The sequence below is a fragment of the Mugil cephalus genome, chromosome 12 (assembly GCF_022458985.1).
Source record: "Mugil cephalus isolate CIBA_MC_2020 chromosome 12, CIBA_Mcephalus_1.1, whole genome shotgun sequence".
Classification (NCBI taxonomy): Eukaryota; Metazoa; Chordata; class Actinopteri; order Mugiliformes; family Mugilidae; genus Mugil; species Mugil cephalus.
In genome coordinates, this window is record NC_061781.1 from 12,808,075 (window position 1) to 12,829,327 (window position 21,253).

General features: G+C 40.3%; 1 protein-coding gene across 1 annotated transcript; it reads right to left on the bottom strand.

Annotated features, from left to right (window-relative positions):
* Positions 1–27: 27 nt before the first annotated feature.
* Positions 28–13,674, bottom strand: prpf40a (PRP40 pre-mRNA processing factor 40 homolog A). Its single transcript, XM_047601908.1, has 27 exons — positions 13,608–13,674; positions 12,118–12,198; positions 11,833–11,976; positions 9,156–9,239; positions 8,573–8,591; positions 8,449–8,468; positions 8,280–8,321; positions 8,028–8,138; positions 7,589–7,709; positions 7,253–7,277; positions 6,895–7,110; positions 6,413–6,518; positions 5,359–5,423; positions 5,083–5,247; positions 3,944–4,052; positions 3,706–3,856; positions 3,449–3,582; positions 3,180–3,294; positions 2,710–2,801; positions 2,506–2,622; positions 1,712–1,849; positions 1,513–1,608; positions 1,337–1,423; positions 1,141–1,231; positions 995–1,056; positions 756–914; positions 28–581 (listed from the first exon to the last, which is right to left on the bottom strand). Exons 1-27 carry the CDS (start codon positions 13,608–13,610, stop codon positions 492–494), a joined length of 2,643 nt encoding a protein of 880 aa, XP_047457864.1. The 5' UTR covers positions 13,611–13,674; the 3' UTR covers positions 28–491.
* Between the last annotated feature and the right edge of the window lie 7,579 nt (positions 13,675–21,253).

The following is a 21,253-nucleotide window of genomic DNA, read 5'->3' on the forward strand; positions in this document are numbered from 1 at the left end:
CCTTTGACTTATCAAACTGAGACAATATCATCCACAGAGGCAATATTTTATTACATTTAACCAACTTAAATCTCTTTCCACAAACGCTCCAATTAAAACGGTTGAGAATACACCTGTAGTTTAGTTGAGTCAAATCAGAAAGTTCTGGACAAATCTTTTTATTCCAGGTAAAAGAGAATCAGTGTGACGTTAAGATATGCTTTTAATTGAATGTAAAAATTATTGGCAATGGAAAACATACAACTACAGCCAACTAAAGAAAATACTTGAAGCTAACTAAACGTTTACCAGTCCATCAGCTCATCAGTTTCCCGATATCAAATTAGTCTCGTATTAAGCTCAGTGTAGCACATTCCCATTAAATACCAGTGAAAAGTGTTCTCTGACAGTCCAACGTGGGCCGTATGACCAGCACAGTCAGTTGAGCTTAGAAGGGAATGCATGTTTATCGAAATGTACAAATACAGAAGAGCGGAGCAGAGCAAGTTTGATCAAGGTGCGTCCAGCTGTTCCAGTAAAGTTCTTCTTCGTTTCTCCAGCTCTCCTTCGCTCAGCTCGCTGCCTGAGGTATCCCAGCCTCCCTGAACACAACACAAAAAAAAAAGACTGCAATGTGAGAAAAAAAAATGTGCTGGATTACGGAGCAGTGGTTTTAAGTGATCTTTAAAACAAACTTCTTAAAAAAAACATAACTTTTACCATTCAACTACTCTTTTATTTGACATCCAGGTTATCTAAAATAATAAATAACAAACCTCCTCTTTGGCTGCTTTCCTTTTAGGAGACTTCTGTTTAGACTCGGAGCGAGACTTTCCCCGAGACTTGTCGTTCTCTTTATCCTTCTCTACGTCCTTGTCACGCTTTCCATCTCGCTCTCCTCTTCCCTTCTTCTCACTGTCAGAATCTGGTGATGCCTGTTGGTCATAATTACAATCAGCACATAATTACACACAGAATAAACGACACAACCTCTCAGGTCTCACTGTACACTTACAGACTTGTGGCGTCTCTTCTTGCCCTTCTTCTTGTGTTTCTTGGATTTTTTATAGCTTCTCTCTGGTTTCAGGCAGAAAACAAAATGTAATTAGTTCTGCGCCGTTTCCGTACAATGATTAATTCACCATCCACTCAGATTCTCACCAGATTCTCCACTAGATGAGCGCTCTGAGGGGGACTTGGACTGCGACCTCTTTTTCTTCTTGTGGTATTCCTCGTCCTCAGACTCGGAGCCCTGTGAGAACACGAAGGTGGAGCAATCCAGAGATTAGAAAGGCGTGATGTGAGAGGATGGATCATGGATTGCCACATCATTGTTTGCACAGTGAGTGCTACTAACTGATCGGGAGCGAGATCGTTTCCTGTGGTGTTTCTTAGACTTCTTTGAGTGCTTCTTCGTCTTGGAGTGGTGGTGCTGGCATTCATGCTGTTATGATAAATAAACATTGCGTTAAACGTGTTGTCGTCATCAAGATTGGTAAATTCAAGCCATTGCAGCCACCGTGACAGATTTACCTCCAAAACGTGCATGAAATCTTTGAATATTCTTTTCCTCTCCGACTCCAGAGTCACGTCTTCAAAGGCCGATTCTTTTAGGAATCTCTCTCTAACCTGAAATATGTGAAAAGGACAGTCACCACAACATTGAAAACTGAAAAGAAAAAAAAATAGTGTTGTGAAATCATTTGAATTTGTAACTGCATAAAGTACATACTCCCTCCCATGTAGCCTCCGGCTCCAGTGGCGGTGTGGCCTGCTTCAGCATGTTCTTGAAAGCTGCTTCTTTTCTTTTCATCTTCCTGGCCTCTTCCTTCTCTCGCTCCCTCTCTCTGGCTTCAGCCTTCTCCAGTAACTATTCAGAGACAGGTTACAAACTTAGTTCGTCTTATACAGTCTATATATACTAAAAAAAAACAAGCAAACAAATGTGAGCAGGGCTTAAAACAGACAATTTCCACTGTATAATAAAATACAGCAAATCCTGGAGAAATCGGCTTAACAAACTGTTAAAAAAAAGTGTTTAACTTGAATCAACAATAAGAATAAGGCTTACTGAGGCTTATTTATACATCCAGTAATTATGTAACAACACGTTCCTTAATTTAGGGTCATGACTCTGGCCATATGGAAGATGTAAGTCCAACATTTAGCTGTGATCGCTGTTTTCAGCCTCTACTAACTCCAGGCTCTTTAGTTGCCAAAACAATCCTCTATGTTCTCCTGCCAATCTATCTCTGATTTGTTTGTCTGCAGGTTCACGATGAGCAGGAAGTAATCAGAGGGTTTTAGTGTTTTTCCTCGTAATAGCTGCCAAACCAAAACGGCACAGTTGCACAATGGAGAGTTAACAATTCCCTCCCTCCCCGAAGCAGAGGAGAGCTGAAGCCGATTCGCGTCCATTTAAAACAATTTGAAATTTGATTCCAGTCACTTCAGGCTCAGTTCTCAGCAGCACACTTTACAGAATCGGCTACAAAGCTGAAGAGTCAATGATGCGTGTAGCCTTACGCTGTTGAAGGCCAGCTTTATGTTTCCTGCATCCAGTGTAGTGGCTCTCTTGTCCGAGCTGATGACGGATCCAAAGTCATCAAAGCTGGTGTTGATTTCAACCAGGAACCCTTTGTCCTTTACGCAAAAAGAGAAAAAAAATATACAAAAAGAGATAAATATAATAAAGCAAACCTCTTGAGGGAGCAGTTTTCACAATCGTACCTTGAGAATATCTTTGATTATCCTTTTCTCATCATGGTAGCGAGCTTTCAAGTCTTCCACGTAGAATTTGAACAGGTCCAAGGGAGTAGAACCTGTAAAAATGAAACAGACGTCGTTAAACTTTAAACAGTAAGCAGCGCTCCATGCAACGGTCCAAATAAATAAACTACAACATTAAGCATGCGACAAAGACGAATAAATAAATAAATAAAAAACATATACAGGCCTTTGAGTGCTGACTGATTATGTGAACATAAAAAGAATCTGATCTAAAATGAATGTGGTATGAAAAAAAAAAAAACACATCCAGCTTAACTATGGTTCATACAGCTTTTACGGTTCTTAGCTGTGCATGTTTTATTTCTGTGTTCATGTCGCGTGTTGCTGTCTGCCTTTCACATCCACGTGCTTCACAGTGTTGAGCTTATGCAGACACGTGTAGCCATGTGTGCTGTGCCCTGCTGTCCTACCCGGCTGGCCCAGCATGTTGGCAAAGCGGATGTCTGAACTCAGGGCTGGGTACATCTCCATCCAGGCAGACATGGAGTGAAGCTGGCCGTGGTCGTGGAGCTCGTCCAGAAATTTCTGAGACAAAAAACAGCGACATGGAGTCATGACGACAACCGATATCCCACATGAATACTGATATAACGAGCGCTTCGGGTGAGTTGTATTTCTATAATTATCGAATGGACGTGAGAAGCACATTCAGGAAGCAGTGGTTTAATTCCCCCCTCACCTGGAAGGCCTCTCTGTTCTTGCGCTGCCGTCTCCTTTCTCTGAGAAGAGTTTTCTGTTTCTCTTCCTCCTCCTCTTTCTCCAGTGCTCGAATGTGTTCCTCAAAACAAATAAGGGCGTCTTCTTTATCCATATCTGTCAACAGATGACAACACCATCAATTAGGAGAACACATCTCTTTCGCTTTCTTCTTCTCACTTCTACTATCTGTTTAAAACTACTACAGATAAACAAACAGATGAATGTCTGTTTTCGTACTCTGCAGCTCCTCGTCCTCAGCAAAGGTAGGGTTGTCTAGCAGGTACTGCTGGGCCTCTGACCAGGTGGTGCGGTATGTGACGTTGGCCATGTTGTCCAGAATATTCTTCAGAGCTTCCCAGTTTCTTTTTCTCAGCTGCTTGGCTTGTTCCTGTGTGGACGATGAGATCAGGGCACATTTGTTGGCTTATTATGACGATAACAAAAAGACCAACATCCAAAAAGAACAAAGTCTCACCTTCTCCTTTTTTGCGAGGTAGAACAACACATCTTCATAGATCTCCAGTCTGTCTCTCTCAGGAACGCAGCTCCACACTTCAAGCTCATTGAACATCTGCTCGGCTTTCCTGGAATGCGAACACACACACACAAGCGTTTTAAAGTATTTTCACACAATAGCCCACATGAGGGCAGCATTTCACAGGCTAAATTTAGCTTTAACACATTTGCTGTTACTGCTTTACCAACGGCATCACGTGCACAGTTTGTGAACCCGATATGGAAAACAACAAAAGAACAAACTTCTACAGTGTAGCTGCATGTATGGCCTGAAGACAGTCAGTTTCCTTGTTTTATCTTGAAATCTGTGATGCTCAGAGGAGCCAGTAGCTATGTTTGACTGCAGTGAATCAGGTACTAAATGAAAGGACACACACACACACACACACACACACACACACACACACACACACACACACACACACACACACACACACACACACACACACACACACACAACACAGACTGCCACACAGCTCTGATATCACACTCCAACTGCCTGTTGTGTATCATCCCAGATTACAGCCCCGGTGCCAGCAGAACTTTGAAGCTGGCTGGTTGTCAAGGTCACCAGTCGATCGTCTGTACCCTCTGTTCGTCATCGTGACTTTCACCCAAATGCCAAACCAAAGAGTGCTGGTGAACTGGACGTCACATGCAGCATCACGGGTAAAAACTGACACATTTAAAGTGTCAACCTATTTTTGAATAACTTTGTATATTGGTAAAAGCAACGGGTTAGTATGCATTCATTAAAACATTTTTTTGTTTAGTTTCTAGCTTCACTCTTCCACACATCTGTTGCAAATTATGGAAAGAGGGATGACAGACAATGTTAGAGTTGTGAATTAAATTAAAACCCAATATATTTTATAATGCTATATATTATGGTAAAAATAAAGTCAGTAATAACAGTGAGACAACAGATCAGACTAGTTTAAGTGGGAGCTAATGGGGCTGTAACTATATGATGGCGTGCGAAAGCCACAAATGACCTCTCATTGATCTAATCTGCATAACATTATTGACGATTCATAGAACCACAAATCAATACAGGGGAAAAACACAAATTAATTGCAAGATCGCTGTAGCTCTTACTTGTATCTGGTGGTAGAGGTCATCTTCTCGTGGTTCTCCAGGAATCTCTGAAAAGTCTCTTTGGACTCTTTGTATTTAATTCTGGCCTCTTCCTTTTCTTCCTTCTCTGTTTGGACTTTATAAGCATTGAATGCCTGTTTCTTTTCACTCAGCTTGGGAAGCGCACTAGATTAATGAGAGAAAAGTGGAAAAGTTGAGGTCAACAAAGATGGGGATTTGTTCTCATCTACCACTGTGCATTAAATGGGATAAATCAACCGTTGGAGAATATTGCACCTGTAGCGAGGATCATTGATAATCATTTTCATGGCTTGTTCCCAAGAGGAGTTTGAGGACACACCCTAAAATACAGAGAATAAGACAAAGTCAGGATGGTGCATGTAAACGGTTTAATTTCCAAAACAACCAGGTCATAGAAAGCGTCTTATTGTCACTTAAAGCAGGAGTTATATATATAATGAGCTTCACTGCTTTGGTTCCTAGTCAAGATATTTTCTAAATTACCAATAGATGGGGTTAAAGGGTGTGGAGTGGCAATAATTCAAAAAGTGCCACTGAAGACTTATGTAAGCGCCCTTTCTGCCACTCGGCTCTCCCAAGGAGCGACTCCTTTATCCATTATGAACTGTTTCCACAGCGTGCCTCTGACTTGTCAGTTGTCACAGTTATTCTAACTCACTGAGGCATGCCACTTTCTCTCACTGTCTTAATCCCAGCCAGCGCCGTGCGTTTGATCCAATGAAGCTAATCATAAAGACAGAGCCATTAAGATCTTGCAGGAAATGGCAAGCAATCTCAGAGGAGAGTTTTGTGCACAAAATTAAAAAACGCCTAAATATAGCATCATTCAGCCTTGCGACCGAAACGCACGACACATCCACAGCAACAGGAGGTGAGGCTTAACAGGCCTCCCAGGGGCTCGGGAGGAGGGATGGGGATTAGATCAGAATGCGAAGGATGTGACGATAAACTCACGAGGGACTGAGATGGTGAAAGTATCCTTAAACAACACATCTTATAGTTTTTAATTGATTGCTATGGGCTGTGCAAATTGAAAATTAGGTATAGTTTTTTTTTTTTTTTAAATCCTATTCACCAACCAAGTCACAGAATCTATTACATTAGTGCAGGTGCTGGTCACAACTAAACATAATTAATATTTAATATCTGGGGAGGCCAGCACACTGAAACAAGCAGATTTGGGTTCTTGCATTTGACCTGTTAAATGTTAAGCACCATGACTATTCAGTATTGTCCTTCAGAGACAGTTCAGCCTCTTCCGTACATAATACACCTCTAGTTCATCTACATGCTATTGCCCTTGACTCACCTTCTCCTTCAGCAGCTCTTTGAAAGCCTGCTTGGCCTCTTCTTTTGTGTTCCATTTGTAAGTTTTCTTCTGAAGCTCTGGCCTTTCTTCCTTCACGACCTCAACACTGAAAGCAAAGTAATTGTGTTTTTAGATTAACTCACAGCTTTTTCAGCACGAAGCATCCTAGAAATTCAACATTTATCATATTCAATGACCTATACTAAAACAAATTTTTTAAAAAAACCCACTAAAATAGACATTCTTGTCTGCAAATAAATTATGTTCTGTGAACATTAACTCAATGTGAGTGTGGCCCCAGTGGTTTTAGCTTTATTATGCGGTGTATATCCGAGGATTGGACATTCAGACTCATAGTGGTGCAACAACCAGCACAAGTCACACCATGATTTCTTCCGTTAGTCCTTTCACGAACATGGAGCACAGTAACAGGTGTGCTTGGAGATGCCTAGACAGTCTGTGAACGTGCTGTGATTGTTTACCTGGCCGTGGCCTCTGTTGTGGCAGAGTTCTCGGTGGAGGCCACAGGTGCATCTGCGGTCTTCACTTCAGCTGTGTGATGCACGGCCGCCTGGGATGGGTGTTCCTCTGAGACTGGTGTTGCAGTTTCCACTTCCATTACGGTCGCCATAGTGGCTATATTATCCACTTGCACCGCAGGAGCTACGGTCGTTCCAGGGGCAGCTGTGTCTGCCGTTCTGAAATTAGTCGATGCAGATAAAGCCGCGTCATTTGATCACACGAACAACGAAGGAAAGTAATCTTTCATAACTACTGTATTCGTTAATAATACATAGTAGAGCTGTGAATAGCAACAGAAGGTAAACAGAAGGTTCTTACCCATTCTCCTCTGCTTTGATCATAGCTGAAATACAGAAAACAAAAAAATTACAATTAATTTTGAAGCATAATGCAGCTAAGAGACCAGGGCAGAAATAAATCTACTTTATTCCTGTTTATTAGATGTATTAGCTACCGCATAGAGCCGAACTGAGGTTTTTGTGCTCGAACGCCGTGATTTTTCAAAGCCCCAAAATGCATTGAGGCATTCATTGAACAAGCCAGCAGTCTGCCATTTATCACGCTGTTAAAGCCCCATTCATGGAGTACAGCACGGCACAGTATGGAGCATCCCTGACTTTCTCACAACAGGCTTGACAAGCGGCAGCTCTTTACCTTCCAGATCCTCCAGTTCTTTGGGTTTAGTCCATCTCGACTCCTTCGTCTGAGAGTTGTAGTAATACGGCTTTCCTGTGTCTGACTTGTACTCCTTCCAAGGGCATTTAGACAGCATTTGCTAAAAATCGACAAAATGGTAATGAACAAAATGATGTTTCCAATATCATATCATATATCATGTACATGCAAATACATTTGCATACATATTATTTTATGGTATGGATTACATGCTAACTTAATATTCTTAAAAATCACTGTAAATGAAAAATAATTCTGGATATATTTAGTTCAATTATGTACAATTTTAATTAAGTAATATTGGGGGGGATCACGGCATATTTTATACATAAATAATATAATAATATAATATATATAAAAAAAGGTGACTTGCAGTCACTTTACAAGCAAATGTTACACAAGTGATAAAGGTTTGTACCTCTGCAGGAGATTTGAGTTCATCCGGTTTCTCCCATGTGGATTGCTTGGTTTCTGTATTGTAATAATAGGTCTTCCCATCCAGTGACTTGTGTTCGGTCCACAGGGACTTCTATGACAAAAAACAACAGACACATCAGCTGTTTCTGTGTTAAACCACTTCACTTTTGTTGTATCCGAAATGCTTTCACTTTTTCTTGTTAATATTATCAAGTCTTTCACATCAGTCTTCCCATTTTAAATGTGCACAAACCTTCTTTGTCTGTTCTTCCTGTGGGGATCCATTTGTGGTGCTCTGCAGGGAGAAGACAACTAATGAAACACTGACAAACTGAAGCTACTGAGAAACAGGTAATGACAATAACCAAAAATAGGGCAAAACTTGCAATTACAGCACATAAAGAAATCTCTGTCGTACTTACAGATGTTCCAGGTGCAGCAGCTGCCATGGATTTAAAAGAATAATAATGAATCAGTTAATCCTGTACTTCTAATGAACACAAAATAAGCATAAAAATTAGTCAAGTGACAAATTGAGGCTATTACCTGCGGTATCCACGCCAGGCTGTGGAAAAGACAATTTTATTAGTGCCTTATTTCCCACAATAAACACTCTCAAAACTGAAAGTTAACATCAGTACAGCTCTACCACAGAATGGGAATCATTACACACAACTGTCAGTAACCGACTAAGCCTTCCTAATTAATACACAGCTACACATGCCAGAGATGTAAAAAATAGACTTGTGTTGTATAAGCGTGCATTGATGAGCTCTAAATCCATCTGGGTGTTGTCACAATAACGCAGTATATCATTCTAGTAATTTGCATACGCTGCTTAACAGTCAGTTAAAAGAAGAATTTACAAAAGTTCAAGAGCAAGTGGCTCACGTGCTTTTTCAATATATAGTGAGTCACTACTGTCGGCATTCATGAAAATGTGCCATATATATATTTTTTTATATAACCTGTGGATAGAAATGTACTTTTTTTTTTTAATGGACTGACATTAATTCATAACTAACAGAAGTGTTACTTGCTGTGCAGATGCTTCATTTAGCATTTCACAGGTTTCAGTGTATTTTTGAGGAGTGTGAAGCAGAGCCCTGATAAGAAAGCAGTGAGTTACCGGTCCCGTTGGCTGTACAGCCGCAGCTGGCATGCGAGGGGGCATCATCATCCCTGGCATCATAGGTGGCATCATGCCTGGCATCTAATAAAAGAGGCATCATGAAATATTCATATGGCATTTCCATACTACCTAGTGGACGCTGAATTAAGACACAGTGTGAGACGGGGTGATGGTGTCTCTGTAGAAGGCAGCTTGCAACCGGGGTGAAAAGGTGAGACCCAAGCTGAGTGTGCTGTGCTTATTTAATGGCGTGACGCTGTAACTTGTGATCTGTGTAGCAGCAACGCACCAAACTGCATCCCCTCACAAACCTCTGCAGACTCATGTTGCTGGCACCTTGATCAAACAGCCTAAGTTCACACCTATTTATGCATGATGGGATCACATATGCCTGCTAAACGTGACCCACTTTTGCTTAATACATAAATCAATTTGAGAATGATGTCAAAAAAGGATTTATTTTGCAAATGTCAACCAACAGAAGACTTTTAAACCCCTGGTTCCTTTATGTCACAATAGTCAACATCTTTTTGTTCAGTTGATATTTTTCACAGTGGATTATATTATCGTCTACAGAGAAGTGATAAACAAATTCCTCAATGTCCAATGCAGGACATAAAGCCAGATGTACTGCTTTGCACCAGATCTCTGCCATAAAACATAGCCTATGACATTGCTTGACAAGCACCCAGAAACATAATTACATGCCACAGCAAACCAGACTGAAACAACTGTGATTGGTCTGAAATAACCTTCCTGATTCAAAACACTTGGTGACCAGACAAGCACAGAAAATTCAACAAGTGTTTGATATGTATTAACTTCAACTCCAACATGAAAAGCTCAAATCCTTTGTTCAAATTACACAGAGAAACTAAACAGAGTGGACTACCTGCCATCTAGCAATTTAGTGGCATAATTACAGAATGACGCGTAGACCACTATGTCTTATTCAGGTTTCGTTATATTAGCTGTATATCAAAACATGCTAAAGATACAGTTATATAATCAATAAAGTGCAAACTGTCTCAGCTGTAATTTCAGGGTATTTACATCCAAATTGGAGGAAGGGTTTTAAAGCTCTTTAATATGTAGCTACCTGTTTTTCAAGGGACAAAAAGTAATTGGAGACTTGGCTCTAAAGCTATTTGATGGGCTGCATGGGCTACTCCCTCGATAATCCTGGAGTGGATGCCAGGTGTGACATTTGCATTTGGAAGCGGTGATCACACAACATGCAAAGGAGATCTCAATGGAAGTGAAAGAGATGAACTTTACGCCAAATCATCCGTTTGATACATTCTGAGAAAAAAAAGAGCTTGGAAACTCAAAAAGGCCTGGACGTCTATGGAAGACAACAATGGTGGATGACTGCAGGATCCTTTCCATGGTGAAGAAAAACCCTTTACAACATCCAACCAGGTAAGGAACATTCTTGAGTAAGTAGGTGTATCAGTATCTAAGTCTACAATAAACAGTAAGTAAATGCAGAGGGTTCACCACAAGGTGCAAACCATTAACCAAAAACAGAAAGGCCAAATTAGACTTTGTCAAAAACATCAAAAGCCACCAACCCAGGTCTGGTCAAGATCAACCTGTACGAGAATGATGGGAAGAAGAAAATATACAGAAGGCTTGGAACGGCTGATGATCCAAAACACACCACATCTTCTGCAAAATATAGTGGTGGCAGTGTGATGCATGGGCATGCAGGGCTTCCAGTGGTACTGGTCACTAGTGTTTATTGATGATGTGACAGAAGACAGACGCAACCAGATGAATTCTGAAGTGTATAGGGATATATTTGCTATTCAACTGAATGCAACAGCGTTTATTGGACAGTATTTCACAGTACCAACGGACAATCACCAAAAACATATTGTAAAAGCAATCCAGGGTTTTTTATGGCTAAGAAGTGGAATATTCTGCAATTTCCGAGTCAGTCTCCACATCTCAAGAGAATCGAGCATACAATTAACCTGCTTACGACAAAACTTAAGACAGGAAGACCCACAAACAAGCAACAACTGAAGACAGTTGAAGTAAAGACCTGGAAAAGCATCACAAATGAGGAAACCCAGTGTTTGGTGATGTCCATGGGTTCCAGACTTCAGGCAGTCATCACCTGCGAAGGATTCTCAACAATACTTAAAAAACTAACATTTTATCCATGGTAATGATAACTTGTCCAATTACTTTTGAGACCCTGAAATGAGGAGACTTTGTATAAGAATGGTTGCTAATTCCTTGATGTTTCATAGGATATTTTTGTTTAAACACTTAATTGTTTGATCAAACCTAAAAGTCTGCTCTTTCGTTGCATCTCAGTTGTTATATTTCAAATCGAACGTGGTGGCATACAGAGCCAAAACTGTCACTGTCCAAATATTTCTGGGCCTAAGATGAACAAGCAGGTTGCAAACAAGTTGATGGTTTTAGCTGCCACTTTATTTTATGGTAATATGAAATAAACCTGTAATTCCAATAGGCATCTTTACACAGAAACTAATAATCTGAGTGAGCACATCTGAAGTTTTACTAAAGTGGTTAATGCTATCTCGGACATCACTGTACTTATCAGCAAAGGTAAAACAAAAGACCTCAGTAACTACAAATAAAACAGAAGATGAAACATGATAGAGAAAAAAACAAGAGAACACTCTATGAGGCTCACCTGTCCCATTGGTGGTGCCCCCATTGGTGGCATTATGCCAGGGGGAATTATACCAGGTGGCATAGGTGTCATACTTGGGGGTCGCTGTCCCATAGGGGGTATTCCCATGGGAGGGAAGTGAGGCGGTATTCCTGGTGGTCCCATCTAAGCAAAGGAAGACAGAGATAGAGGAGTAAGAAATTATAATGAAACTATGATGAAGACCTTTAAAATTGACTACTTTTAGTTCAACTCTGTGTACGACTGGAAGTGCAAAGCTAATTTGCGTACACATCGCTGACTTACAAACGGGGGAGGTATCCCTGAGGGCGGTACACCTGGATAAGGTGGCGCTTGGCTCGGGCCATTATTAGCCTCCGATGAAGACTGTCATGAATAAGAAACACCACAAGAAGTTAGTGAATAGCCGGTGGTGTAAAAGTGTTTTTTAGCGGTGTGCTTCACAAGATGGCTACTGTTGTGGTTTTTCAAAACATGACCTTTTTAACATGTGGGCATTTAGTTCTCTTACATTATTAGAGTTAGTAATGTTCTTTGTATAACAATAGTTTTATTGTGTTTTGCCCAACCTAAATCATGTTGGTGTAGATACTAATAATGAGAGCAATAAACTAAAGTATACATCTCACATACATAGCGCACATGCAGATATTCCACCACATAGATGAAATGGAGAGTGTTTGAAATTTTAGACACACCAGACAATGAAAAAAACTTTACTGCACACCTAATTGCGTCCGGGGATACATACATATACATGTACATATACATACACACACACACATATATATTTATTTTTTTCCTGGTTCTGATTCAAGTTAAATTCAACATCATGAACAACCAGTAAAAATCAATGCAACCCTTCGTTCAAATGCACTACGTTAAATGAAATTAAAGTTTAGTTAACAAATTGCACAAATTAAACCTGTCAATATTGTAGTTAAATTACCATATCCAAATGTGTTACATTGTCGAAGTGAAAGTATTTAATTCAAGTCTAACTTATAAACTGGTTTTATCTTAAGCTAAACGCCATTTGTGTAATGTAATCAGTCAGACTGCCCTTACCCCCCATGTCTGAACAATCCCTGTGAAGATATTTTATTAGTTTAACTCACATTTCTTAAATACTCATTTGGGTTTGTGGGATTCAGACGTTAGCAAACCAAACACCACATTTCTAACTTCACGCGGGCAACACTGCTGGTTGTGTCTAAAACAATGGCCTGTTTGTTTTATTTGCCATTATTATTTTTGAACATTTTATCGGTATAGTTCTCATTCACAACTAACAGACGTTATTATAAAGTTTACCTATGAGCCGGAGCTATGCTAACTAGGAAGGCATCTGCCACCGTTCGTAATGAATGACTCCAGGCTCCGTCTAAACCCTGGTAAAGACTAGTTTAATGCAAACGTGAGAGTTCAGCTTCTTCGGTAGCCACGTTTTATATTTTTTTGTCTTACGCTGCGAGTGTCAATACGCGCATTAACAAGGCAACTGGCACAGGATTTATCATTATTGGAAATTCATAAAACGAGATATCAACTCCGGGACATAGTCTCTACCATAACGAGTTTATGCCGCTATCTTAGCCCCTTGCTAGCCGGACATGCTAACCCGTGGTCTTAGACGTGCAACGCTGATTTTCAATAGCGGAGGCAACGTGGCGGCTTTTCAACATGCGGTAAAATGTTCACATTTGAACTCTTGTCGATTGTATTGCATTTTACGCTACTGTAAATAACATTTTTTTCATAACAACAGCACTCACCATGTTGGCGAGAAGACCCTCCGAGAAATTTGAGCACCTTTCAACAACGAGCAAAACGATTGGTTGAACCTCCACAGACGCGAAGAGGTCAAAGGCTAACACCCAGTAGCGTCATTCTGCGTTAGAAATGCGCACAAATGCGCAAAATAAACGAGCACGTTCCTTTCACAGAGGAAGACTGCGCTTCAAAAGAGCAAGTAGGTGAACTTTAACTTAAATTAATCTTCGCAATTTCAGTAATTTAGCCCGTTTTACCTGAGCAAAAGACTACGCGCTGATGAACTGAAACATAAAATTTGATGCCCCCTGCAAATAAACCGGGTTTAAAAAATAGCACTCTTAAAATATTGCAATGGCATAAAGAAAACGGCGGTAAATGCGAGAATTAATTATTTACAGGTATAAAAACATAGACATAGATAGCTTAGTAAAAATCTAGACTGCAAAAATGAAATGCAAAATCAGATGCTGCCTGATCATAAATACACTAATCTAAAGACGAAATAACAGTATGATGGTTAAAAATATGGCAGTAAAAAATAATATCCTTAAATGTAAGAATTATGTGTTTTTAATGTTTCAAGATTAGAAGTAAAGACACAAACATAGCTCGTTTAATTAAATGGACCAATAAGTAGCGTAAGTGGAACTTGAAGCCTGTACACACACTGCACAGAAAATAGCAAAACAAAAACACCAACACACAAAACAAATATTGTGGGTCAAATTCTAATTGCATTCTAATTGCACTGGAATGAATATTTTCTTGGTATAATACATCAGTATGTTGTGTACAGAACAGAGGAGCCTTACTTCTGTTACTGCATTACTGTTTGTGCTGTAGGTCAAATTAGGCTGTTACAGTTTTTGTTAGATGATTGCTGATCTATTGTTTAGAAAGTGGATATGAATCGAATGTATGCTGTGACGTATTCCTTAAATGGCACTATAGAATGACCCTAATCACATTTTGTGTTAGATAATTCATTTATTTGCAGCCCTGCAGTTTGCCACTTGCGTCTCAGAACAGAGAAGCTTCCTTACACTGTGAAAATGAGTGATTTTCTCCCCTGTTGTTTTGGATGTTATAACAGGTACCTATTTCAGAAGCTGGGGTAACCAGTGTTCAGACATAGCAAAATTACCTTGGTGAATTGGGGATCATTTGGAGCACGGGCTGTGATTTTCCAATTATTGGCTTCTGTGACACGGCTCTCCTGGCTCTACGGGGCTGCAATGATTCCCCGTGACAGTGGAAATTATAAAGTGGTGAGTCTACACAATTTTACTGTAAGTGACATTCACAGGGCTGCGGTCCTTCCCTCTTTCCGTGTTCCTTTTGCATTCTAAGGTATATATATGTTCCACACAGAGACGAGCTTAAGCAGTGGCTCACACGTTCAGGCGATTACTGAAACACAACATTAGTTTGATGGCCTAGTGAACACATTGATTTATTTCTGTTCTTGTTCTGTCGAGAGAAACGTTTTGAACGTTACAGACGTTCGGCCTCTCTTTACGGCTGCTGTCCCTGCTGATATTTGGAGCACTATTGCGGTGTGAAGCATGCAACAAAGAAATGGGAAACAGATGAGCCCTTACTACATGAGGCCAGGCTGCAATAAAGTCTGATGCATTTCCTGACAAGTGCAAGAGAATTCCCAATCCATTCTCTTAACAAGCCAAAAAAAAAAAAAAAGTAGAGTGATGGGCAGTGATGGATTGAGCGTCAGTCTAATGACAGGAGCCAGTCATGTGCATACTAAACATAAACATCAAAGCAGCCATTAGCCAGCGCTGTGCATGATAGATAGATAGATAGATAGATAGATAGATAGATAGATGGATAACATCTAGTGTTATAAACAGCTAGATGAACCAAACTTTTAATGTGTTGTATATTAATTTCTGAAGAGAAAAGTCTTTACTGGAAAATATTAAAGCAAACTATCAACATAATATGTGTTCCACAAATCAAATATCACTTAGGCTTAAGCCCTTGAATTTGCTTTGTGTTTTTATGTCACAGTCGGATTTTATTGATCATAAATTTGCTTGAAGATGTCAATCAAATGCTAAAACATTTCTGGTTCTCTTTCTTCAACTACAGTACATTCATGTGCAACAGTGTTCTATTTATGGATCGTAACACTGTTTGCCAGTCCCTCATTCTCATCTGTGTGTGCGTGATTGATTCACAATATATGAGCTGGTCAATGTTTGCCTCCAGCCTTTTTACCCAGTGAGTTTTTGAGTCCGGCACGCCGCTGACCTGCCTTACAGGCACTCTTCTCTCATCTGGAAATTGGCTTCCTGTCATCCGTGGTCACATTAACTATCAACAAAGCGCAGGATTACATTTCCAGCATGCTTTTCAATTTCCCTTTGAAAAATAAAGGAGGCGGACCAGCTTTGTTTAGATCTTTTTTTTTTTTTTCTCAGCCAGAGACCATTTGGGTTCTAAAGTGATCATTTTTTAAAAATGCATTAAACTTTCTTGAATGTTTTCCGTGCACACAGGTCCCCTCGTCGTGCTCTCTTTTAATGCCGTCTAATTTTGTCGCGCGTTTTGTGTAAATGAGGAGTTTATTGCATATCCGTGCACTTTGTATTGAAACGTAATATATTTCCTGCCGAAATATCTGATCAGATAAATAAGACTTTATAACACAACCTACGCTTTGTGTTGCTTTAGGGTAGCATGTTTGATCTAAAAGCATTGTCCTGTGGGTGATTATTGACCACTCTTCCAGACACAAATTCTGATTTATCTGCAACTTTACGTGCTTCACTCCGACCATGAAAAAATGTGAGCCCTATTTTCTCTCAGCGCCTGCTCCGCAGAGGAAATTTATAGCAGGGAGGACTATTTTTGGTAACAATCCTCACTGGTTTGCAATTATCACTCACAACACACAAAGCTGTTGATTGCTGAGTACCAGCTATTCACAGTCTCGCCTTCTGAAAGAGTTGCTGATTTCATAGATTTTTTTTTTTTTTTTTTAGGTCAAATGGTCTAGTGTAATTCCCCATTTGCATTGCCCCCGCGCCCACACAGTTACATTCCGTGCTTTCTCGGATCGAGTTGACGCGAAGCAGAAAAACGTCTGAAGACACGGCTGCTGAATGTCACAGTAAATGCCCGGCCCCATTTCTGCAACAGTTTTACACGTTGCACACTTTAGAAAACCTGTGAAATGATTTGTCTGCGGAGCAGCTAGAAGGATTCCAGTCTCAGACATGAACGTGCCCCGTCTGGTGAACTTGACACAATGGTCAGCACTTTGTTTTGTCTCGCGTGGGCTAAGGGCCCTTTGAGTGGATTCTCTGTTAGAAAATGAACCATCTGGGCTTTTTATCACAGTTGTGCAAACTAAAGTAAAGTCATTATGCCTTTGAAATAGTTGTTGCTTTGCATGGAAAAATGTAGTCAAAAAGATATGCATGAAATTTGTCTACTTACTTGAGTATGATTGCACCATTTAAAATCTGCCAGTAGCACTCAGTAATGTGAAAGCAGAAAAACAGGAAGCAGGGACACATCATGTTCATGTCTTCAATAGAGCCGGTCATTTTGCTGCATTATTCTTATAGTAGCCCAGAATGGACAAACCAAACACTGACTCCAGAGTCACAATTTTGTTAAGATGAAGCACCAGGATTTCAAATTAAATCATTTTTTATTCACGGCATAATATTTAACATAAAATCAAAATCTTTAGATTCTGAAGACGTCTTCAGTTATTCCGTATGTGCTGTATGTTCGTCTGGCTCCGTTTCAAAATGCGGCATAAAAAAGCTGTTTCTCATTAGACGCATCTGAGTTAGGGAGAAGGGTGGTCGAGTGGTTTTCATTTGAGGACTGATGTCCAGCTGTAGGCACTGCTGCTGTGTCTGTGGTCCGTAATGAGAGGAAATGGCTGGAGAAAAGGGGGCAGGAGCAGTGGGAGCCCAGAAAGGATGTCAGAGGATTTATGTGTAATAGCGGCCCTCAAAATGTGCTTTTATGCTCTATGTCCCTTGTTTCAAATTTCCTGCCGAATATTTTGTTGCTGCTGCGTGTTTTGGTTATTGCGTCAGCGCAGGGTTTATCATCTGTGCACAATGGCTGGAAAATCACTGGGAGGAAGCGGGGCCACATCCGAACGTGGCTGTTGATATTTGAAGTGATTTAGAAAGTTCGAATTCTCAGTGAATCTTTATACTGGTGAAGCTTTTTTCTTACGTAATATTTTCAAAAAGCAAGTTTTCCTTAATAATTAAGTAAATTAAGTTGTTCTGGTGGAATATGCAACAACATAAGTAAATTAGTGTTGAATGCAGTGAAATATGTACGTTTACTAAACTTTAATAAATATTGGCAGATAAATGCTGTGAATGCATAGAAATGTATAAATCATATGACTGACAACACGATGGTGACTAAAGCCCATGAGCTCATTCCTTCCATATTTTAAATCACTCCAGCTCTTCCATTTGGTGTAAGAAGCACTTTACTTAAATGTATGCATCGGGCAGGCACATCTTTAACAGCTTTGCGCTAAATAGCGCGGGTTTAATTAAAATTTAAGTTCTCCTCCAAGTGAGTGCAGCGCGGCGTATACTAATAGCCTTGTGAACTTGTGCTCGAAACACAGGATGAATGTTTCAGCCACGGGATTTTTTCAGCTTATCTCGATGAAAAGCGAGTGGGTTACGGTGTAATCTCTGGATCAGATATAGCTTTTAACCACACTCTCCACACTGCTCCAGCGAGATTACTTTGAAATACGGGGATGCTTTCAAGAGAGCAGCCCATTTGGAACCATCTAATATTAGCCCTATCTCCAAGGAACAGCACGGGACTTTCTTACCCAAACGAAGAGGAAAATACACAGAATCGATAAGCACATTGACTTCCACGGCTCAATGTAATTGCCGTCATATAGTCCCTCCTCTCTTCACAGAACACTGTGTTCGGGACAAGAATGAGCGGTCAGTTGGCTGTTACAGTGCTCATTTGTCTGTTATTAACATCCTCCCTGTCAATCAGACACAGTGGCTCCACGGAGGTAATGACTCCGGCTGAACTTTTCCAGTCGAAACGCGGCGCCCTGTCCAAGCGACGAGGAGAAAAAAAAGATCTCCACCTAAGAGCTATCTGTATCCCCGATGTGACATCTGTTTGTGAAACTGAGCGTAGCTGTTTCGGGAGACTGCTGAGATCAGATGGGTAACCAACATCAGGTGTGGAATGAGACACAGATCCCAGAGGGGGCCCTGCTGTGGGTAGTGTGCTGTAAATTGGGGCAGCCGTGGCAGGTTCACCGCACCTTGTTCACTTCTGAAATACTTGAGGACGGGAGATAAACACCCCCCCAAAAGTGCTCATTTAGAGGAACCGTTTGACATCTGTTATGCAACAGGACTCATTCTGCAACGCTCGGGAATGCTTCTAAACATCTGGCAATACCAATTAGATATGCAAGAGTGACCTCTGGGGCCACAAGGGAGCAGAACATTTTGTTTTGAACTTCTATTGTGAGACGTTGGCCTGATTCGTTCTTTGAATAGGTCTTCTGCATTCATTTGTCCTGTTCAGAAAAGGGCAGTTCTTATTAAGCTCGAACTCAGGACGAAAGCCACAGCAACACAGATTTTCTGGAATCACTTTATTTTTTTGCGGATTGTCATTGAATGTGTTAACACGAGAGGAGACTCTGACAGCTGCGAGACACAGGAATATGCGTGAGAGCATATGTCATCCCTTTGAGCATGGAAATGATGTCATGTCCCCGACCTTGGAAGCAGAACGTGTGACAAAATCATCTCACCTCAAAGCCACTTGTCTGTGTCAGAGAGCGATCTAAAAGTAGAACCTCGCAGACAGCAGCAAAACCAGCGAAATTCCCACCAGGTTCAGTTGTACTAAGTGTTCAATGCTAATTAGGGAACAGCTGAATGAATGCGGAATACGATGAGAAGTAACGCTGTCGTTGTGAGCATCTACGCAAGCTAAAGTGCACCAGCACTTACTTAATAACGATGATAGTAATCATAATTCATATATTCACTATTATTTTATTTATTCTTTTTTGTATCTTTTTATTTTGAAGGTTTTATGTATTGATTTTTTAGAAATTTAAGTTTATACCATGAAGGTTTTATATATATATATATATATATATATATATATATATATATATATATATATATATATATATATATATACACATATATATATACAGACACCTTTGCGAATCTTGGTGGGCAGTGGACTGGAATTGTATTTCCCCACATCACGTTTCACTCATGTGCAATTTATACGTATGTGTTATTTATGCCTCCTTTACGAATACTCTTTTAGAATTTATTTCTTTGGGCTCTCTTTCCAAACCCACACTGTATAGTTAATTTCAATAATTTCAAAGACTCCCTGGGACCCCTGAGACTCTCCGAGTGTCAGGCGGACGCATTGTCCCCCTAGATGTGGCGACTGACATGGCATCATAATATTCAGTTAGCGAAAAGCACCTGCTCCAAATCCGTAATGAGTATGCAGAGTTCGCTCGCACGTCAACCAAATGGTAAGAAAAAAAAAGAAAGAAAGAAAGAAAGAAAGAAAGAAAAAAAAAACCTAATGGAAACTGAGCCCAGGCGAAAAAAAAAAATAATAATGACACCGTTTCTGAAGCTCGTGGGCTGACTCTATTTAAAATCTTCCCCCTCTTTAACTCGGTGACATATTTGATATTTCATAAAACCGCTGCCTTGAACTGCCGCTGGAACGTGATGGACTGATCATGTGTTGGCTCGTGCAGCGCTATTGATGCTGAGATTTGTTCCCATAATTATTCCAACCTGCAAACCAGTTTGTCTTCACACAGTGATCGCAATTATTCAATGAATAATGAAGGCGATCATACATTTTCACATTCTAATTTCGGCACGGGCGATTATTTATTTAGTTTTACACGGCACTTTTTAAATAAGGCACTTAGAGACTGTTCTTGTTACATAGCTAATGAATAATAACTAATGCATTAAGTGGATGTTATTTTAACACTTAACTCTTAAACATTAACGGGTGCTATGACTACAACACATCTCTCCTAATATATGATTCGTATACCTATTTATGTATGTTATGTATGTATGTAATCTTGCGCAACACACAAGCTTTAAGCTTTCACTGTGATGTGGGGCACGAAACTGCTAACGATGTGGGGAATTTTACAATTCCTCACGGCTGCATTTCAGCCAAATCGGACACCTCCGAATGTGTCTGCATCTGGCAATCCCTGATTGTTAATTAGATATCATGTTAAACTGTCATTCTCTGTTTGCCTGACTTATTTAATTTGCTCCATCCCAAATGGTCTGTTCCCCCTTATCTCCAGGAAACAGTTGGTCTGAAGCCATCTCTCTGCTGGCTCTCGTTTAGGGCTGCTGCAGTCCTATTGACTTCACACATGAAGCAGTCCCTTTGTGCCGTTTCTCTAAAGGCTCTGATACCACCGTTCTGTCCTGTCAGACTTGAGACAGGCGTTTAATTAAAAGAGCATTGCCGGGTTGTTTTTCACTGCCCTTAGCCATATCAATCATGCTTCACTGGGTCAAGTGGTATTTAAGGAGGTAACTTTTGGTATTCCATCTTTTTTTTTTTT